The 19921-nt window shown below is 40.7% G+C and overlaps 2 protein-coding genes across 2 annotated transcripts in view; one reads left to right on the top strand and one right to left on the bottom strand.

Moving 5' to 3' along the window:
• Positions 1-19921, bottom strand: part of LOC133529071 (phosphatidylinositol 4-kinase alpha) — a 70150-nt gene that overhangs the window by 31367 nt on the left and 18862 nt on the right. Inside the window, exons 12-25 of the mRNA XM_061866689.1 lie at positions 14754-14964; positions 13677-13788; positions 10640-10913; positions 10081-10182; positions 9619-9820; positions 8520-8657; positions 8142-8246; positions 7800-7991; positions 6732-6939; positions 6147-6347; positions 5376-5508; positions 5026-5100; positions 4263-4489; positions 2906-3033 (exon numbers count right to left, since the gene is read on the bottom strand). Coding sequence (XP_061722673.1) covers positions 2906-3033; positions 4263-4489; positions 5026-5100; positions 5376-5508; positions 6147-6347; positions 6732-6939; positions 7800-7991; positions 8142-8246; positions 8520-8657; positions 9619-9820; positions 10081-10182; positions 10640-10913; positions 13677-13788; positions 14754-14964 — 2308 coding nt within the window. The remainder of the gene's footprint in view (positions 1-2905; positions 3034-4262; positions 4490-5025; positions 5101-5375; positions 5509-6146; positions 6348-6731; positions 6940-7799; positions 7992-8141; positions 8247-8519; positions 8658-9618; positions 9821-10080; positions 10183-10639; positions 10914-13676; positions 13789-14753; positions 14965-19921) is intronic.
• Positions 15048-19446, top strand: LOC133529143 (trypsin 5G1-like). Its single transcript, XM_061866781.1, has 5 exons — positions 15048-15408; positions 15970-16174; positions 16391-16649; positions 17235-17369; positions 18488-19446. Exons 1-5 carry the CDS (start codon positions 15342-15344, stop codon positions 18632-18634), a joined length of 813 nt encoding a protein of 270 aa, XP_061722765.1. The 5' UTR covers positions 15048-15341; the 3' UTR covers positions 18635-19446.

The following is a 19921-nucleotide window of genomic DNA, read 5'->3' as shown; positions in this document are numbered from 1 at the left end:
ACGACCATAAATATACTGATCTGAGGATAGCTTAGCATAGCTTCAGTTTACTAGAAAGTGGATCTTTCACCAGGTTACAAGCGGAAAATGCTACAAGGCTGGATGTGTCATATATTTACCTATTGTTTCGTAAGAGTTAAAATGCTGGAATAAAGCATTTTATTTACATATAAAGCAATACCTTAGAGAAATAAGTAAGCATAGAGTGATCACTCCATACATCAGTTCTCTTACCGAAACGCTTTTTATTCTCGTAGTCGGCATCTAGTGTAAACTAGCGGATTTATCAGTACCGCTAATTGGCACTAGATGTCACGAGTGTCGCGACTGACGAAAAGTGTATTGCTCAACAATTCCCAACTAATATTACAAGCAGAAGGAGTTGAAAATAGAGTTTCGGTTAATTCGGTTATAATATTAGCTGAAAATGGTTGAGCATTAGACTTTTCGTTCGTCCCGTATCTACTGTCGAGTAGCAGTACTGATAAATCTACTTGACGCTAGATGTCGACTACGGAAATAATAAGCGTTTTGGTAACTGATGTATGGAGTGAGCACTCTACGCTTACTTATTTCTTTATGACAATACCGAATGACATTAAATTTACCAGATATTAAAAAGGGTTTCTACAGCGTAATAATAACAGGACTGGCATAAGTTCTATTTTACATCTTGCTTGCACCTCAGCTTATAAATAATGACAGAATATTTTGACGTTAACTTTATCGCAATAATAATAAAGTCTATGTATTACAATGTTCGAGTTCAGGTAGAAAATAGAGAAATAATTTACTATAATATACTCGATGTATCTGGCGTGAAATACAAATACATAACGTTAAACCGTTACATTAATATAGGACATATTTAAATACATATAAAGCATACGTGAATATGCGTTGTCTGTTCAAGCGTGACCGATACCAAATCGAAGATAACTCACCGTCAAGTAGTGCATACTGCCTGTCTTTTGACTCTAGTTAGTTATAAAAAAAATAAACAGTTTAAACATAAAAACTACAACACAATAAAATACTACCAAAGAGAATTTGAAATAGAGGTGGAATGTCAAAGAGAATTTTGTAGCCACAGTAAATTTACTGCCATCTCTCGACACACGATTAAAACTTTTATAACGCCATTTGACTTCTGATCCTTATTCTTTCACCGATGTGTTAAATTTGTTATATATCAAAAAGTGGCGCCATAGTACCGGGTATCTTACATCTTATCGGCTAAAGGTCACGGCGCCATCGCTCGAAACAATGCCGCCATACCTTTGGCCTTTCATCTATTAGATGACGCCACTTTATGATAGGTATTTAACAATTTTAACACATATCAGTGAAAAAATAAGGATCAAATTCAAATTGCGTCCTAAAAGTTTTAATCATGTGTCGAAAGATGACAGTAAATTTACTGTAGCTACAAAGTTTTCTTTGACAATCCTCCTCTATTTCAAATTCTCTTTGATACATTACACTATACGACAATTTTCTACTAGTCAAATCAGTTCTTTTTAGGGTTCTGTACCCAAAGGGTAAAAACGGGACCCTATTACTAAGACTCCACTGTCCGTCTGTCTGTCACCAGACTGTATCTATGTGATATATGTGATAGCTAGACAGTCTTTTCACAGATAATGTATTTCATCGTGAGGAAACCGGCATACATCTGCGAAGAAATTCAAAGGTGTATGTGAAGTCCCCAATCCACATTGGGCTAGCGTGGGGAATAGGGACCGTGCGCGTTAGAGGGTCTGCCATCTTGTGGCCTGAATCGGAACCATAAACATGCACATGTACACGTCACGTGTTTTCTTGTGCATAGTAGGTTCTGCCATCTTGTGGGCTACATCGGAACAAAAAACATCACATTTACGCTTCGCGCCAAAAATCTGACGGCTCCTGTGCTGCCTCCTACAGTTCATGCACGCTCCCTATATAGCCCGAGCCCTCTCGCACATGAGAGGAGGCCTGTGCCCAGCAGTGGGACGTATATAGGCTAAATTATTATTTTATATTAATGTATTTCTGTTGCCAGCATAAAATAAATATTTAAGTGAGGTTCTCATATAACAAACGTGTTTTTTTGCCGTTGTTTGCGTAACGGTACGGAACCCTTCGTGCGCGAATCCGACTCGCACTTGGCCGGTTTTATAGAACTGTCAAAACGATTTGCTAATCCATATTAATATCAACTCCATATTACTATCAAATCACCTACCTTTTTGAGTTCTATCCCATTTATTAAATTGAAATTGTGTCAAATATACATACTAATTATATTTTTCTAATAATTATCTGGTGCTTTATTTCGTGCATAGTGTGAAATATTTCATTTTAAATACCGAAAACATCCATATTACTCAATATTTGGCTTAATAATCGTTTGCGAACTTAATGCAAAATAAAGTCAAAGGTGCTCATTTGCTAAAACAATTCATACTTAATACCCTGATTGTATAGTTTAGTTACAAGTCATGTATGTGAAGAAGATCTAAAAAAATGGTGTTATTAGTAAATTTGTCGGTGCTTGTGTGTTAACTAATACTAAAAACTCCATGCAATTTAGAAACCCAATAAACTATGAACAGTAAATTATATGACAAATAATAACTTTTAACACAGTGCAGTAAGGTCCAACTTACTTTACCTTATTAATTTAAGAGATCAAGAACTTGCATCGAATATATACATTGCATATAAATATTCGATACATCGCTAACTACAGAGTACAATGAATTAAATCGATCGACCAAATACGAAAATCGCATGCAAGTTACTGATCCGTCTAAATGGGGCTTTAATTATAGAACTCGACATATCCACCATCTCGATGGTTATCTGCTCGAGCCATTACGTCAAAAAGTACCTTAACACGGGGTACTAAGAGTCAGTTTACCGTGTTGATCCAGCCGGTGGTCTGCCGGTTGCCGATGTCGCTGCTGTTGACCGACGAGCGCGCGTCAGTAGGGGAGTTCGACGTGTAGATACTTTGTTGACTGCTAGGGCCCAGCTGGTCGAAATCACCTAAAACAATACAGTAGAAATCACTATTTGGACCTATTTTTATTTTTTCTTGACGAATATTTATTAGTGTGTTTACAATAAAATTTCGTGGATAGATAAGAGTTCCCTATTCTGTACAATCAAAGAGAATTTGAAATAGAGGTGGATCGCTCGAAACGATGCCGCCATACCTTTGGCCTATGCACTATTAGATAGCGCCACTTATTGATATTTAACAAATTTAACACATATCATTGAAAGAATAAGGATCAAAGTCAAATAGCGTTCTAAAAGTTTTAATCATGTGTCGAAAGATGGCAGTACATTTACTGTGGCTACAAAATTTTCTTTGACAATCCACCTCTATTTCAAATTCTCTTTTGTACAATGTAAGCGCAATTTCACCGTAATGGCCTATGGCCGAAATATGAAAACTATGTACACTTTTTTCAGGGCAAGTGTTGATTTCGTATTTACAAGAATGAGGAACTTTTCAAACCAGCCGTATTTAGTCCAAATGCAAATGTAACGAAAAAAAAAATTCGACAATAAAATCAGAATCGGCCCATTTATTGGATAAGCCATTGCACTCTTTAGGTGAGTATAAGGTCCATGTGATTTTTTTTAGATTTTAGTCATTCAGCATTTTATTTTACAAATGAGGATATCTTACTGGTGGATACTTACCGTCAAGTGGGGTACCGTCAACTGGGGACAGCACCAGACGTTTTGTTGGGACACTGCAGGTTCCAACAGAAGTAATCTAAGCACGCATTATATACACGTTCTCTGAGAATATCCCAAGCTAAAAGTCGGGGTAAAATAACACCCCTAAAAAAAACTAGCCAAGTGCGAGTCGGACTCGCACACCGAGGGTTCCGTACAAAAATTTACGGTTTTCGCAAGTTTTCCTTTATCTGTGCTATAAGTATTTACGTAGCTTCGTACCAAATTTCAAGATTCTGAGTTCACGGGAAGTACCCTGTAGGTTTTGATTCCCTTGCGAGTGTCGAAAATTTGCGGCATAAACGGCTGTATCATTTGATTGCGTTGGCTTAGAAGTTTGATTTTTTCACAGCTCCAAGGGACAGTAGACCAGAGTATTTAATATAAATTCCAGCTTGATACCTCCACGCGTTCCTGAGAAAAAGGGTCTTGACCGACAAAAAGACGGAGCGACAAAAAGTTATCCTATAAGAGTTCCGTTTTTTCCTTTCGAGGTATGGAACCCTAAAAAGAGAAATACTTACCAATATCACTGCTTTTCAAATACTTCTTATCGGAGTGCATCAGCTGCCAGAACTTGATGAGCGATATGATGTCCTCTCTCAACGCACAGGACGTTTTGCTGGGACACTGCAGGCCTCTGCAGAAGTAATCTAAGCAAGCACTATATACACGCTCTCTAAGGATGTTTCGGGCGAGAGAACGGGGTAGGATGTCGCCTTGTAGGAGAGATAGGCCGCAGGATAATAGTCTGTAAAGAACAGATGTTTAGAGTTAGTTTCCTTTCAATCATTTTATTTAAATATACAGTGACTTCTAACAAATTGACTCAGTGAAGCAATAAATATTATAGGACATTATTACACAAATTGACTAAGTCCCACAGTAAGCTCAATAAGGCTTGTGTTGAGGGTACTTAGACAACGATATATATAATATATAAATATTTATAAATACTTAAATACATAGAAAACACCCATGACTCCGGAACAAATATCCATGCTTATCACACGAATACATGCCCTTACCAGGATTTGAACCCGGGACCATCAGCTTCGTAGGCAGGGTCACTACCCACTAGGCCAAACCGGTCGCCGCAATAGACTTACTAATTACTTTCTAGATCAATTATTTTATTATTCCACTGGCAGGCCTGATTCTTTGAGACGGATGAAACTAATTGTCTCGCAAATTTACGCCGTACGTTGTTCGCAAAAATCAGGGACATTATCGAACGAGATATTATATAACGAAGTTCAAATTGAGATTTTAAAACTGACAACTTACTTGAATCTGACACCAACGGCTTCTACGTGTCTGTTTATATTGTCCCGAACATCTCCAACGGCCAATGGCAAAGATCTGAAAAGTGTTTGATATCATTATTTTTTAGAGATGATAATATTATAAATGGAAATAATCTTTACTTAAATATTATTCATGTACGTGTACGTTAAATCTCGAGGTACAAAAACCGGGATTTCTCTTAGGGTCTCTTGCGCATTCCAGGGTTTGCCAACTAACTCCCTAAGTCCCATAGGTCTAAATTTTTAGCGTAAAATTAGACGACTCTTAAAGTTACTTTTAGGACCTATGTCCTTGAGTGGCTAACCACGCTTCTGCTGAATTATACTAACCTATGGAGCATGCTGGCGAGCATCTCGACCTTCTCGTAGCTATTGTACTTGGCGGTCTCGGCCAGCTCGCAGAAGTAGCGCACCCACACTGCATGCGGCGCTACGAATGGTGGTCGAGGTTCTAGCTTGGACCCTGTCAAAATGGACCCTGGTAAATACTAAATGACATTTCGCACAACAAGCTCGAAAGAAACACATTGGCGAATGGCGTCCGTTTTGGAGATCCTAGGCTTGAACGCTAGGCTTTGACAAAACATCAATAGGTTATAAAGTTGCAAATATTATTATAGTCATTCTGCAAATAGGCTCTGAAAAGTTTACAAAGAATTTCACTAGCGGTGAGACGAAGAGTTCGTATTTATTGCCGTCAAATGGAAAAGGCAGAAATTACACGCAAGCAAACTGCAGAATCGTAGTCCCGCGATTCCTTCACTATAAATTCCGTACTTCTCTGTTATACTCTCACCACGTGGCTCGACTCCCGGCTCGTTTCACATGTCGGCCACAGCTCGTAAGCTCGTCGAGCTAATCGATACACTCTCGCCACATTGCTCGGCTCGCGGCTCGTCTGCCCAATGGTACGAGAATGTAAATCCAGAGTTGTCACAGCCGTAGTCGTAGGCAGAGGTTAATATGACGATGAACATACCGTCGGTAAGCGGCCAGCGGGCTGATCTCCTCAGTTTATGGGGAGAACAGTCCAATAGCCGTGGTCAGCCACTGTCACTCCACTGCCTTCGGTGAATCTCAATAGTCTACAGTATAGCATACCCTCATAGGCGGCTAGCGGGCTGGTCTCCTCAGTTTGCGGCGAGAAGAGCCCCATGCGGCGATCCACGGTGCACTGCCACGCGGCGAACATCTCCTGCAGCAGCCGCAGCTCCAGCTCCGGCCGCGCCGTGGTCAGCCACTGCCAGCACTCCACGGCGGACGTCACGGCGTCTTCGGTGAATATGTCCACTTGGGACCATGCTGCAGTACAAATATGATAATAAGTTTCGGTCAAATGATTTTGATACACATTTATTACGCCATCACTTTACGAGGAGATTATAAAACGAGACCTTCGCTCAGGCTTGGTTGGGAATTACAAGTGAAGTGAAGCTGCTTCAATCTCGGCTGAAGTCATCCTACACCCATATTTATCGCAAGTTGTAAGATTTACTTTGTGTCTTGTTGATGGAGATTTGAAACAAAACTTGCTTTTGCAAGTCACGCTCGAGACCATAAACACAGGAATTAACATCCTACCTGACATATATAAAGAATGTCAGCTTGCGACCGATCATTTCCTACTGATGCATTATACTACATTTTTTATTAAGCTGTTTCTAAGTTACTGTAGATTTTACTCACCCACTGAATGCAACAGCGCACGTGCCGTACCATCCTGCGTCGCATGATGTCGCGCATGTACTAGCAGCGCTGTAGCACGCCACAATGCCGCACGATGCGCCGTCTCGCTCTCGCTGCTGCAGGCGTCTTTTAGTGCGGTGTGGAGGCGAGCGCCCACGCGCCATAAGGCAGCCTCGCCGCCGCCTTCCGCTATCACGGCTCCGGCCACCTACAAACGAAAATATTTGTGTCACAAAAAGTAGTAGTATTTTCATTTTCTATAAAACGTGCAAGATGCGGGATGAACTGACATTGAAGTGTTTCCTTTGCATTATGACAAGGTTCTTCAAAAAAGCTCAAAGGACAGGCGACGCTTTTGGCAGTGAAAAGCGATTATAAATTCATAGCGCAGTCGACTGATGTGGCCCGAAGAGAAACGGTCGCTATGTGAGAAGAATGTATTTATAACCAGCGGCGTTACCCGGAGTAGTAGCATCTCCTACTTCAATAGCCTATCGGGAGCTCTGCGATATTACAGCAAGCATGGTACCTCGTAGGCGTACATGGTACCAGTGCAGGGTCGCCATGTGAAGATGTACCTACTTCACCGGCATATCGACTTTGTAACACTGCAGCAAGCAACGCAGCTGAATCCTGCGTAACACAGGAGGGACGCTTCTCTAGAGCGGCGCGGGATAGAGACCGATGCGCGGTTGAACCCCATATTATGTAGTACTAGAGTGTAGTAGTAAGAGAGGTATGGGCATTGTGAATGTCTTCTCGCTTAGTGTGGTAGGGCACAGCGCAGCGGATGTCATTCCAGATCTAGAGCGGAGCCCAACTGGGGAAGTACCTCGACCTTACAGAAAACCGCAGCCAAATAACACTAGACCCTACTCATAGTGTTGTGTTCCTGCCGGTGAGTAAGGCTAAGGAAGGGGAGGGGGGGGGGGTCGGCGACGCGCATGTAACTCCTCTGGAGTTGCAGGCGTACATAGGCTACGGAGACTGCTTACCATCAGGCGGGCCGTATGATTGTTTGCCACCGACGTAGTATAAAAAAAAGTATCATGGCAAGTAGGTACTTACTTCACCGGCATATCGACTCCTTTGTGACACTACAGCAAGCAACGCAGCTGAATCCTGCGTAACACAGGAGGGACGCTTCTCTAGAGCGGCGCGGGACAGAGGGGCCGACGCGCGGTTGAGTCCCGCCGCGCCCAGCAACGCCCCGGTCGCGAGCGCCAGCCCTACGTGGTGCCAGAGTGTTGAGTTCGGGACCTGGAAAAATTACAGATTAATATGTTGAGTGGGGGCAGTTCATATGGCTGATGGCCATAAATATAGTCAGAAGCTGCCCCCTCCCCCCTTGGCTTGGCTTGGCTTGCTTGTCTTGGCTTGGATGGATATCGGAATCAACCGGCAATTCACCTGATTCAGGTACTCCTGCAGATGCGAGCGTGTGGATTGCGGTGCCCATTTCATGGCCTCCTGAACTATTCCGTGGCAGCGATCGGCGAAATCTTTTACTATTCCCTGAAAATGAAGGATTTGTTTAGTGTCGAATTGAAGGCAGACAGGTATTAGGGTTTAGGAATATAATTAGCAGTTGTTCTTAAGCTCAGTATCAGGACAGCCAAAGGTAGCAAGAAAAAAACGTAGATTGCCGAAACCCCCACCTAGTTATTGTTACATTATTTTGGGGTCTAACTCCAAGATGTAGCCCAGGACTAGCAGGATGCCCAACATGGACCTGAGAACCTGGAGAAACTAACAAGAGACAAGTTATACTTCAACCTGTGGACTCACCTCTCTACCTTCCAAGGTGTCCTGCAGCTGCAGAGTGAAGTCAGTGCCGGGCACTTTGAGCAGCGGCGTCTCCTGATTGGGGTCTAACTCCAAGCTATAGCTCAGGACTTGCAGGATGTCCAACATGGACCAGAGGACCTGGAGAATAATTTTGGTTAATAGCTGCACAATTTTGAAGGGAGTTTAACAGTTTATAAAGTGTAACGGTGTCCGGAGTCATGCAAAATTGAACCCTATCACTTTGAAATAAAGTTCAAAATCGGGTGGGAAATAAATAAAGGCTTAAAAGACTTGCGGAATATATCTAAGGAAAAGTATTGTGGTTACTATACGCTGTCAAAATACGTCAACGTACTGGCTTATATTTACATAACAATTCCTCGTAAAAAAACCTATTAAGGTCCGGTTGTGTTCGAATACCCTGAAGGTTTGAACACCTCTACGTTCATTTATTTTTTTGGTTTTAAAACTGAATAAAAAAATCTTTTCTTATTATAGTTCCTGAGTATTCATTCGACCAATCCTTGTGTATGGGTGTGATGCCTGGACATTAACACAAATCTTTCGTAAGATCCTGGGACCTATCAAAAGAGATAACGGCACGTGGAGGGTACTGAAGAATGCCGAAATCGAGGAGTTAGTGGGCGGACCCAATATGATTTACGTTATGTACTGTTTAGCGGCGAGTCGCGAAGACATGTGGTTGGCCGTCGAATAGTAGCATTTTTTGGACGTTTATGTATCCAAAGATGAGGGAATCTGTCCACAAGTCCAGCGAGCCACTTGTCGGCGACTCGCCGTATCTGCTTGGGTATGTGGATGATGTTGACCAATAGGAACTGAGCGGTGCTCTCGAGCTCGCTTTTCTGTTTCCATTGCGATTTAAATCGACATCTGCCGAGAGACCTCTTAATAAGAATTAATCGGACCATTAACTAAGAATTTCATAATGGCGGCCAGTTTTCTCAGAATTTCAGATATTTATGTATATAAAACGCAAGTCAAATTTAAAATAAAAAGAGATTAAGACGTCAAATTCCGCACGCAGTCTTTATCATATACCGGCATAGAACGCAAGTGTGTGGCAAGACTGACTTACCCTACAGTTCCACAGCAGATGAGGAAACCGGTCCACAAGCCCAGCCAACCATTTGTCAGCCACTCGTCGTATCTGTTTATGTATGTGGTTGAAATTGACCAATAGGAACTGAGCGTGGCTCTCGAGCTCGCGCTCTCGGGACTCGTCCTTCACCTTCTCTGACATCACGTCCAGGAATTTGAGGAATACTTTGTCGCCGACACTGTGAAAGATATAATTTGAAAGACTAAGCATGCTGGAAAACAAGACTCCTCCATACCACGCTCATGTACGCGATGCATTCATAGCGTGATATTTGATGATTAGATAGTCTGTAAAATGGACGGGTCGCGTTAAGCATTTTTAAAATTTTCAATGATATAGGACACAATATAGGCTATAAAAAAAAAGATATATTAATAATGAAGAAACAATTGGTCGAATCCCATGAATATATATAAGTAGATGGTATGGTCAACATACCTGGCGACGCATTGCCACATCATACTCTTGTCCTTTTGCAGGGCTGTGTCACTCAGGTACTCGATGATCGGCTGTAGACTGGGCTCCGGAGAGTTAGTCACCCTACAAGTGACAGAAAATAATTTGGTTAAAGCTGTCAATGGATAGAATGGTCAAAACTGTTTGATTCTCTTTTGAATCAAGTTTTTACATAATACAATGACATGTTTTAAAATAATCACCAGGTTCCATTGTATATACTTTCGAGCAAACATAAGTTTACCAATTATCACCGATACATCTTGAGGATGGTTCAAAAGGTTCAATATCTGCGTCTTCAACTATAGAATCTAAGTCAATACAAACTTTTTGTGACCAGTAGATTCTACCCCTGATTTACCTTAACGTCTCCAGCCAATAGACACTGAGCAGATACATGCACGGCGCGAAAGTAAGATGCCAACTATCACCGATACATCTTGCGGATGGTCCAAAAGGTTTAAGATCTGCGTCTTCAACTCTAGGACCTAAGTCACATATGCAAACTATTTATGACCAATAGTTTGTACCTCTGACTTACCTTAACGTCTCCAGCCAGTACACACTGAGCAGATACATACACGGAGCAAACGTGAGCTTGCCAACTATCACCGATACATCTTGAGGATGGTCCAAAAGGTTCAATATCTGCGTCTTCAACTCCTGAAGCTCTGTCACTGATACAGAATCGTTTCTGACAGCTGAAGTGTACTGAAGCTCGCGCAGGTCGGAACGGAGTGAAGTTTGCGAGACCAAGTACGGAGATTTTACTGCTATCTCTTTTACACCGGCGTACCATTCTTGCGGCCATAACCCTGAGGAGATTGTGTTGTTTTATTGGTCGTTTTTTGAGAGTTTGACAGTGATTATTCACAGCTGTGGTTTGTAAGAAAAGTGCGATTCACATTATATACATTTTTGTTTATTTACACACATTCGGAGTATTATTTTTACTTAACCTATACAAAAAATATGTACGACTATAGCTATTGAATAATCACTATTGGAGTCATGTAATTTTATCGTTATATTGGTATACCAGTCTTTAATGATATTGTCGAAAGGAAAGTTCACGATTTAATTATTACAGTATATTACTTAATTTCAAAGGGTCTTCAAAAAGTAAAACTTCAACACTCGATAAGCATTCTACAAATACTTTTTTACAAAACCAATGGTAATCGAAATTTTGAATAGTATTAATTTGGATGAAATGGGGATGGGACATTCACGGAAAATAAAATAACTCAGTTATATCACGACGTCATGAAACTGCGATATAACTTCATATCACCCGCAAAAAAGGGTACAAGCTACGAATTTTCAGAAATAAAACTCTAACATTGCACTATGATCGACCTAAAAAGCACACTCTGAAATAATACGCACACTACGTAATATCGCTGTAACGGTTACATTATTTATTGTTAATATACAACCTTTTGTGAAATGTGATGCCATAGTTAGAATTATAACTGTGACAAAAAAGTCTGTTGAAATGCATACTCGTTTTTAACGCTTATAAATCGAGTTGTATAACTTAATCCAATTCTCACATGGCGACCTTGCCGGTGTGAATAACATGTTTACGTGTCAACTCTCGCAAGATAGCATATCTCGTCTTTTTAGCAGAAAAGTAATTAGAAGTGCAAATAGTCTATATCACACGCCACTGGATTAGCTTGCCTTCGTGTTGCCAGCCTTAATTTTTTTTTGATAGATCAATAACTATAACATCACATTTTAAATCAACCTGCAGACTAATTGCAACAAAACGGACTCTCATAAACCTCGGTTTTACGTTTTAATAGAACAAACGAGTCTAGTGTTGTGTGTTAGGCCTCAGCTGTGTTTTAAGAACTCGAGGAAAATAGCTTTTTGATATAACAGAAAGCTTGTTTTAGGTTTCAAGTTTAAAGTTCCGAGTCTATCATGCTACCATGTTTATTTATATGATACGATATGTTGGCGTAAGGCGCTCTGCCATAATACAATCTACCGCTCTAATTAATTTTGAACCTACGAAAGTTTGACATCTTATTTTCATATTTATAAGCGAATTGATTCATTAATTGTACTGAATATTAAGTTTAAAATGTACTACTATACATAAAGTTGTCCTTTAGGTAAAATATATGTAAAAATCGCTCCTAATAGAATGCGCAAACGTGGAATTAAGGAAAAGGCTTGACTGATTTTTAAAATAAAATTTTACTTTTCATTGTCTATGAATATGCCAAAAGACTCAACCATGGCTTAAATTACAACACTAAACAAGTATTTTTCGTTCCAAAATGACAGTCTGTTTTGTTCACAACTAGTCAATACGCAAAACCATCAAAACCAAACACACAACTGTCTACAAGCCGTATACTCACGCTTTCGCATGGCTACAGCGTCGCCGGAAGAAGAGAACACGTTAATGTCTAGTAAGGTCAGATACAGTTTAAGAATAAGACAGATCAACGTTTCAAGTTTTTGCCATTGTACGTCACTGTATGTACAGTAAGCATGAATAATTTACTCTATCGCACGTAGGTACATAATCGTATTGCTATCCCGCTAATACCACTGCGAGAGCGCTATGTATTTATTAAGTATGGGCATGACAGATGGCGTATCAATATACGATATTTTTTTGTGTTTAGCGTCCTTACTTAAGGCTGAAATACTGTGTATTTTAGTTGAATAGTTATTACAAGAATATAATTAAGTATCACATTATGTATTAACAGCGAAATTGTACATCGGTGAAGGGACAATAAATTCGAAAAATTAAACCACGTTCATCAACACGTAGGTTTGTAGAATTCGATTACTTGAACATAATGTAAATATCGACAAGCCCCTGGTACTAATGAATTATTTACCCTTTTTTGTTAAAAAACGGTGTGTCTTTCAAGTTAAAATGGATGAAGACGAACTGAGTCAGAAAATACTCGTCGCGTCTTTATTAACAATTTTCAGCTTCGCCTCAAATTGTTACTTACGCCACTCGCCTTTTTTCCTCTCTTAAACAACGGTTGCATAAAATTATATTTGACTGAGATAGTGTAGCTACTAACAACTTACATATGGAATTTTTTTTTGTAAAATCGTTTATAATTATTGCTAAATCTTTTCTTCTTGCTTACACCAATGACATTGGATGACTTTTAGCAGTTTTAGTGCCTGTTATCAAAGAGTATTTATCTTATCTGATCATTTTGGGAGCCCTTGCGCATACACTTCGACCCATCGGAATCTTTTGTGCTATTTCGGTGGACCTTATGCCTTTTGTAATAAGGTCCACCGATGGACAATTAACAGTGTGAGCGATGTACCAATGAATATTCGCAACATGGCAAGGGCCAATTGAAATCTTGTCAGGCTTGAAATAAAATTATACCAACCAATTCTGTGCCGTGCCGAGAATATCTACTGAAATTATACCTAGCAATGAATAATACTGTCCTTATGAGTATCAAAACTAGTCAAAGCAAAGGTTATTTACATGGCAAAAATTTGAAACGCTGCGAACCAAAAGTAAATAGTCAAAGAGATAGCGAATCTTATTAACAATCAAAAGCAATATTTACGTGATTCTGCCGCCGTGAATCCCATGACTACGCAGTAGAGCCAGTAGTCCCGGAAGAGCTTGTGGAGCCGGGGCTTCGGGTTCTTTATGGGGGGCAGTCTCTTCACTAATACCTGTGAAAAATACTATGAATAACAACGGGGCTAATGTTACTTACTTAGTATGCTATATGAATTCGGTGAAAGATTCGCAAGTAGTAGAATTGGGAAGTAACATTCGAAAGATTGCGGGTCACTTCTGGATGAGATTGGCTCAGGACCGGGAAAAGTGGAGTATTGGATCGCTTATGCTCAGCAGTGGGCGATAAAAGGCTGATATGATGTATGATTAGCGTGATTCAGAATTTGTCAATAAAATCATGCAATAATGCAGGTATGAGCTCACCAAAGATTCTCCGCGCAGCTGAAACTCTTAATCACAGGTGCAGGCGAGCGATCAGTAGCGCTCTCGCCGCCTAATCCCAGTTGCATTAATAGTTCGGCCCTGGCACTTAAATATATGTTGTAACTGTACAGAGACAAGATTAAAATTCCCACTGACCGCTATGACGGGTATAAGCACACCAAGGTTGCCTGCGCTACCAGAACTCTTGAGCACATGTGCAGGCGAGCGATCAGTAGCGCGCTCCCCGCCCAATCCCAGCTGCACAAACAGTTCGAGTAGACGAGTGAGCAGCTCGAGACGGGCGTTCGTGCGGCGAACGTTCGGTGAGTTGTTCGTTAGCGTATTGAGAACGGCGCCAGAGACGTGCCACTTGACTATAGAATATACGTGCTGTATATAAACTTCAAATTGCTTTATCTACTGACCGCTATGACGGGTATGAGTACACCAAGGTTCCCCGCGCTGCCTGAGCTCTTGAGCACGGGTGCTGGTGAGCGATCAGTAGCGCGCTCGCCGCCCAATCCCAGCTGCACGAACAGTTCGAGTAGACGAGTGAGCAGCTCGAGACGGGCGTTCGTGCGGCGAACGTTCGGTGAGTTGTTCGTTAGCGTATTGAGAACGGCGCCAGAGACGTGCCACTTGACTATAGAATATACGTGCTGTATATAAACTTCAAATTGCTTTATCTACTGACCGCTATGACGGGTATGAGTACACCAAGGTTCCCCGCGCTGCCTGAGCTCTTGAGCACGGGTGCTGGTGAGCGATCAGTAGCGCGCTCGCCGCCCAATCCCAGCTGCACGAACAGTTCGAGTAGACGAGTGAGCAGCTCGAGACGGGCGCTCGTGCCTCGGACGTTCGCCGCGATGTTCGCTAGCGCGTTCAGAACGGCGCCGGAGACGTGTCTGCGGAGAAACGGTAACTCAAGATTACTGGAAGCTACTTTAATAACATGCATAAATAGGTAATAAATATCGGATTCTTAGACTTATCAGAAGTGCCATTTTACTGTTGGATATTACCATTCACCAATCGGTTTTCGGTGATGAAAAAATTGGCAAGAACCGCCATCCTACATGGCCCCGATATCAAAGCGGACGAAGTCACGGGCAGAGGCTTGTTATGAATAAAACAAATTGTGTCATTATAATTAATTTGTAAACCTCGTTATTTCTACTTTGCTTTTATTGATAAAGATTAGATATCGTTAATTTATTTAATAAATGTGCTAATTAAGTTCAAACATTAATAAAAACTATTTCAACACGTACGCACATTCACCATGGGTATCCTACAGCCGATGTGTTTTTTGGCTATTGTGGTATTTCTTCAAGTTGTATCTGGCTCAGGTAATTAATTAGTCATAAATATAGTTTATTATTTAAATAGGCATATTATAATGCCTATCACCTTCCCTGTTTCGATCTGTAATTTAATTAACTATGTATTCTTTTATTTTTAATGGAACTAAAGGTCTGTTTGTTATCACTTAAGCTTGTATATATTAATATATGACTGTTTGTTTCCTAAATAAAAATAAAATAATAATAATAATAATGCGCTTATAAACGTACGCTGGCTCTAACCCTACAGTCCATACACCTCTGACCCGAGAAGATTTAAATCCCCCCTTGGGACCTGCAAGAAAATCGGCGGAACACATCTTTTCAAAACATTACATCTTATAATTGACATGTATTACATACAGTAGGTACTATGGGGTGTGTTAATGGCCGATTTGGAAAATACGAGGGCCAGTAGCGAAGTTTTACATGATTTGTATTGTATCGATCGAACTAAATAAGTCCCTATTATAGCTAGGACTGTAAGCCTAGGAGGATATCAGGAGTAAGACAAACGGATAGCATTTTCTTTAAAACAGTTCTTTGTTAAAAAACACAAATTTCCAGCTGTCCATGAAGCGGACAACTGCACTAAGAGCAACCTGGAGATCGTTGGCGGTCACAAGGTGTCCGTTCAAGACGTGCCTTTCATGGTGGCATTGTACTACAAACCCGAAGGTGCAGAATACCAGGCGTTCTGCGGCGGTTCCATCATCCATGAGCGCTTCGTGTTAACTGCCGCTCATTGCCTTTACTTTATCGACTGGAAACAGTAAGCATTTTTCTTCAGCATGTAGGAAACTTAACACATTCACTGCCAGCGACTCGCTAGGCGGGTTCTCTGTTCGTTGGCACTTTTCGCTACGTGTGGGCTTTCCCATGTTATCGCTCGGGTCGTAGCTCGCGCCGGCACTAAAGTGCGAAGCGCACGTGAATCATCTGCCTACCTTATCATGTATTACCCTTATTAACCTTTTATAAATCGTAGGCAAGAAAATGCTACAAAAAGAGTCCTCATCGGCTCAGACCGCCTCAACGCCGGCGGCATCTTCATAGATGTGGAAGAGCAGTTCATCCACGAGCATTTCAGATTACTTAACATGACCCTAGAGAACGACATATGCCTCGTGAAACTCAAGGAGCCAGTAACGTTTGGTTGCAAGGTAGCGAAAGCAAAGTTGCCCGGTGAAAATTACGAGTTGGAGGAGGGTACGCTAGTCAATGTTACGGGATGGGGTGATATCGGAGTAAGTAGATTTAGTACTGTACAGTTACCTGCAATAATATGTTACATAACGAAGGCCGCAAAAATATCTGACACAGTGTTATTTGTATATTAGCTGCCTCTGTACTCCTCTATTATTCTCTGTACAAACCTAGTCCCCATTTTCCTTTCTGGATATTGACCACCTACTGCCTTAACCTATAAATACGTAGACGGAGTCTTGTCATGCCCTCGGTGTGGACGAGTACTGCAGACGAAGATTGGCTACTGCAGTCGCATGAGGGCGCACGAGCGGGCGGAGCAGCTTAGTTCCCGCACCTATGGGATATAATGCAGACGCTGTGGTCGAAATCGGCTAGGATGAGAGAGAGAGGATAACATTTTTACACCATTTGTATTATATTAATTACCCCTACGTTTGATACTTAAACCATTACTAAATAATTATAAGAGTGAGTAGCCAAAAATTAATGAGTACATTTTTGTGTTTCTATCTTCAAGTTACTGGGTATATTTATATAAGTTACTTGCTTGTTTTGTTTATATATTGTTGGTGTGTCTTTGAAAATAAATAATAAATAAAATCTGCTTTTGTTTTTCAAACCAGAATAGCACAGGTATGGAGAATGAGCTGCGCCAGACTACAGTGCCGATCGTGTCTAACGAATGCTGCCAGAAAGACTATGAGGAGCTTACTGGAGAGCAAATATGTGCCGGATCAAAAGGCCACGATTCCTGCCAGGTAAAGTCAGGCATACAACAAAAGCTTTTTCACTGAGACGCAGAGAGGCAGAGGCCAATAGCGTTGGTTGTCTTCTCCGCTCCGCTGTATTACAACCAATGTTTTAGGGTATTTAACTACTAGTCAAATCAGTTTCTTTTTTCGAACTATAAAAACGATTTGCTACTATGGAATTTATATGAAACACTATAAAATGAGGTCACGGTCAAGTTACCTACTCTTTATAGTTTTATACGAATTATAAAATAGAAATAGTGTCTAAAAATAACTGCTATCTACGCTTCCCTATTAATGTTGCGGTGCTTTATTTCGTGCATGTTGTGAAATAATTTATTTTAAATACAGTCAAATACCCTGTTGAACTGGTTAATTTAGCTCCACATAAAAAAAAGATAAACGTAATTATCCGGGTCCACACAGAGCGAGCATACGGGCGAGGCAGTTTCCTCACGGCGAGAAAAACGCACGCGCCGCCTACACACAGACAGTCAAATACCCTGTTGGTTGATTCCCGCACGTCTTCTCTTCTCTCCGCCCCAGTTGAAAGGCAGCCTTATGACACATGATATAAGTTAATCTTTTGGTTTACCTTATGCTTGACTGGTAGAGAATGCTTCTGGTATTACGTCCGCTATTTGTATTTTCTTGAATTGCGCAATAATGTTTAAATAAATAAAAACTTTAAGCAATAACAAAGAGAATTTGAAATAAAGGTGGGTTGTCAAAGTTAATTTTGTAGCCACAGAAAATTTACTGCCATCTTTCGACAAATTATTAAAACTTTTAGAACGCCATTTGACTTTGATCCTTATTCTTTCACTGATATGTGTTAAATTTGTTAAATATCAAAAAGTGGCGCCATCTACTAGATCATAGGCCAAAGTTAGCATCTTTTCGAGCGATGGACCAACACTGCAATCATGAAAAAAAAATTGGATGTTTCATACAATTTGGCTGGTGAGAGGTTGACATTTTCTATAGATGAGAGAGTCCATTTTTTTCGCGATTTCGAAGTTGGCCTCATAAAAGTTGTACAGTATGACCTATATATTCACACTATAAATTATTGCAGATGACTAAATTTACAACCTGTATATAAATTTTATTTAATTGTTTAGGGGGACAGCGGTGGTCCCTTGACCTACAATGGCGTGCAAGTCGGCGTAGTTTCCTTCGGCGAACGTTGCGGCATTTACCCCGGAGTCTACACCAGGGTGTCTGAATACTTGGTCTGGATCAATACAACCATAGAGGAGAACTTGTGAACCAAACATTTATTGTATATAGGAAAGAAATATGTTCTAAGAAAAAAATGAGTTTGACAACCTAACTAAGCGTTATACGGCGCCACGTTTTGTGGTAATGTCAAGCCTGACAATATTCTATTTGGCCCTGAAATTGTATCGCTACAAGCAGCTTAGTTATGGTATGGCAATCATTTCAAATAAAATGTCAGTACCGGTTATGTCAATGACTGTTTCAATTTTTTTTTTATTAAACACATTTCTTACTAGGCACTACTCCTTTTTGTTATTACTGTATTGAAAATGTGGTTTCTTGCATCATTGACAACCTTCTTTGGCATTTTTGTAGTAAAATCGTTTATAATTGCGACATCCTTTCTTCTTGCTTATATTGGTGACATTCGATGACTTTCACCGCCTGTTGTCAAAGAGTCTTCTTGCTAGTGAAATAAATTATTACCATTGAAAATCCGCAACGTGGCCAATTCCAAATAAAATCTTGCCAGGGTATAAGCGAACTGTCAACTTTTGACAGCGAAAGTTGCCACAGAATGTACGAAGCCATAACAACGACTTACACGATTGTTTCTTTGACTTTACACCTCTTCTACTATTAATAACTCTTTGTTGTGAAATAAACTTCAGCATAATTTGTTTACGTGTATTAAAAGTGCATAAAAAAATAGTCTTTTTATTGTTTCTCATTCGATAAACATGCTAATTAAAAGTACGATAACTGAGGCCGTGGACTGAACGCACGCGTACGAAGTCGCAAACGTTGTACAGATAAAGCGCACAGTGCAGTACAAACGTGAGGTGCGACCGAAAGAGAAGTCAAACTACAGAATTGCATCTCGTTTTGATTACAGGAGTAACGACGTCATTAGAAAATAAGTCAATATAGTAACGGGGCGGTGGGGGCATAGTCTATAAATTCTGATCGCTTCGCTCGGTCCGCGGGACTCGATCAAAATGTTAAATAAATAAATAAATATTAAAGGACATTCTTACACAAATTGACTAAGTCCCACGGTAAGCTCAAGAAGGCTTGTGTTGTGGGTATTCAGACAACGATATATATATAACACCCATGACTCAGGAACAAATATCTGTGCTCATCAAACAAATGCCCTAACCGAGATTCGAACCCAAGACCATCGTGTTCATAGGCAGGGTCACTACTTAGGCCAGACCGGTCATCAAAATTTTAGTCTGTAATGAAACTGAAACTATTTTGGACGCCGCCGACGCCCCGCTGCCCGCACCTCCGGGCGCGTCGTAACTTTGCTCAGTAGCTTGCTCAGAATA

The sequence above is a fragment of the Cydia pomonella genome, chromosome 20 (genome assembly GCF_033807575.1).
Source record: "Cydia pomonella isolate Wapato2018A chromosome 20, ilCydPomo1, whole genome shotgun sequence".
Lineage (NCBI taxonomy): Eukaryota > Metazoa > Arthropoda > Insecta > Lepidoptera > Tortricidae > Cydia > Cydia pomonella.
This window is presented reverse-complemented; position numbering and strand designations above follow the sequence as displayed.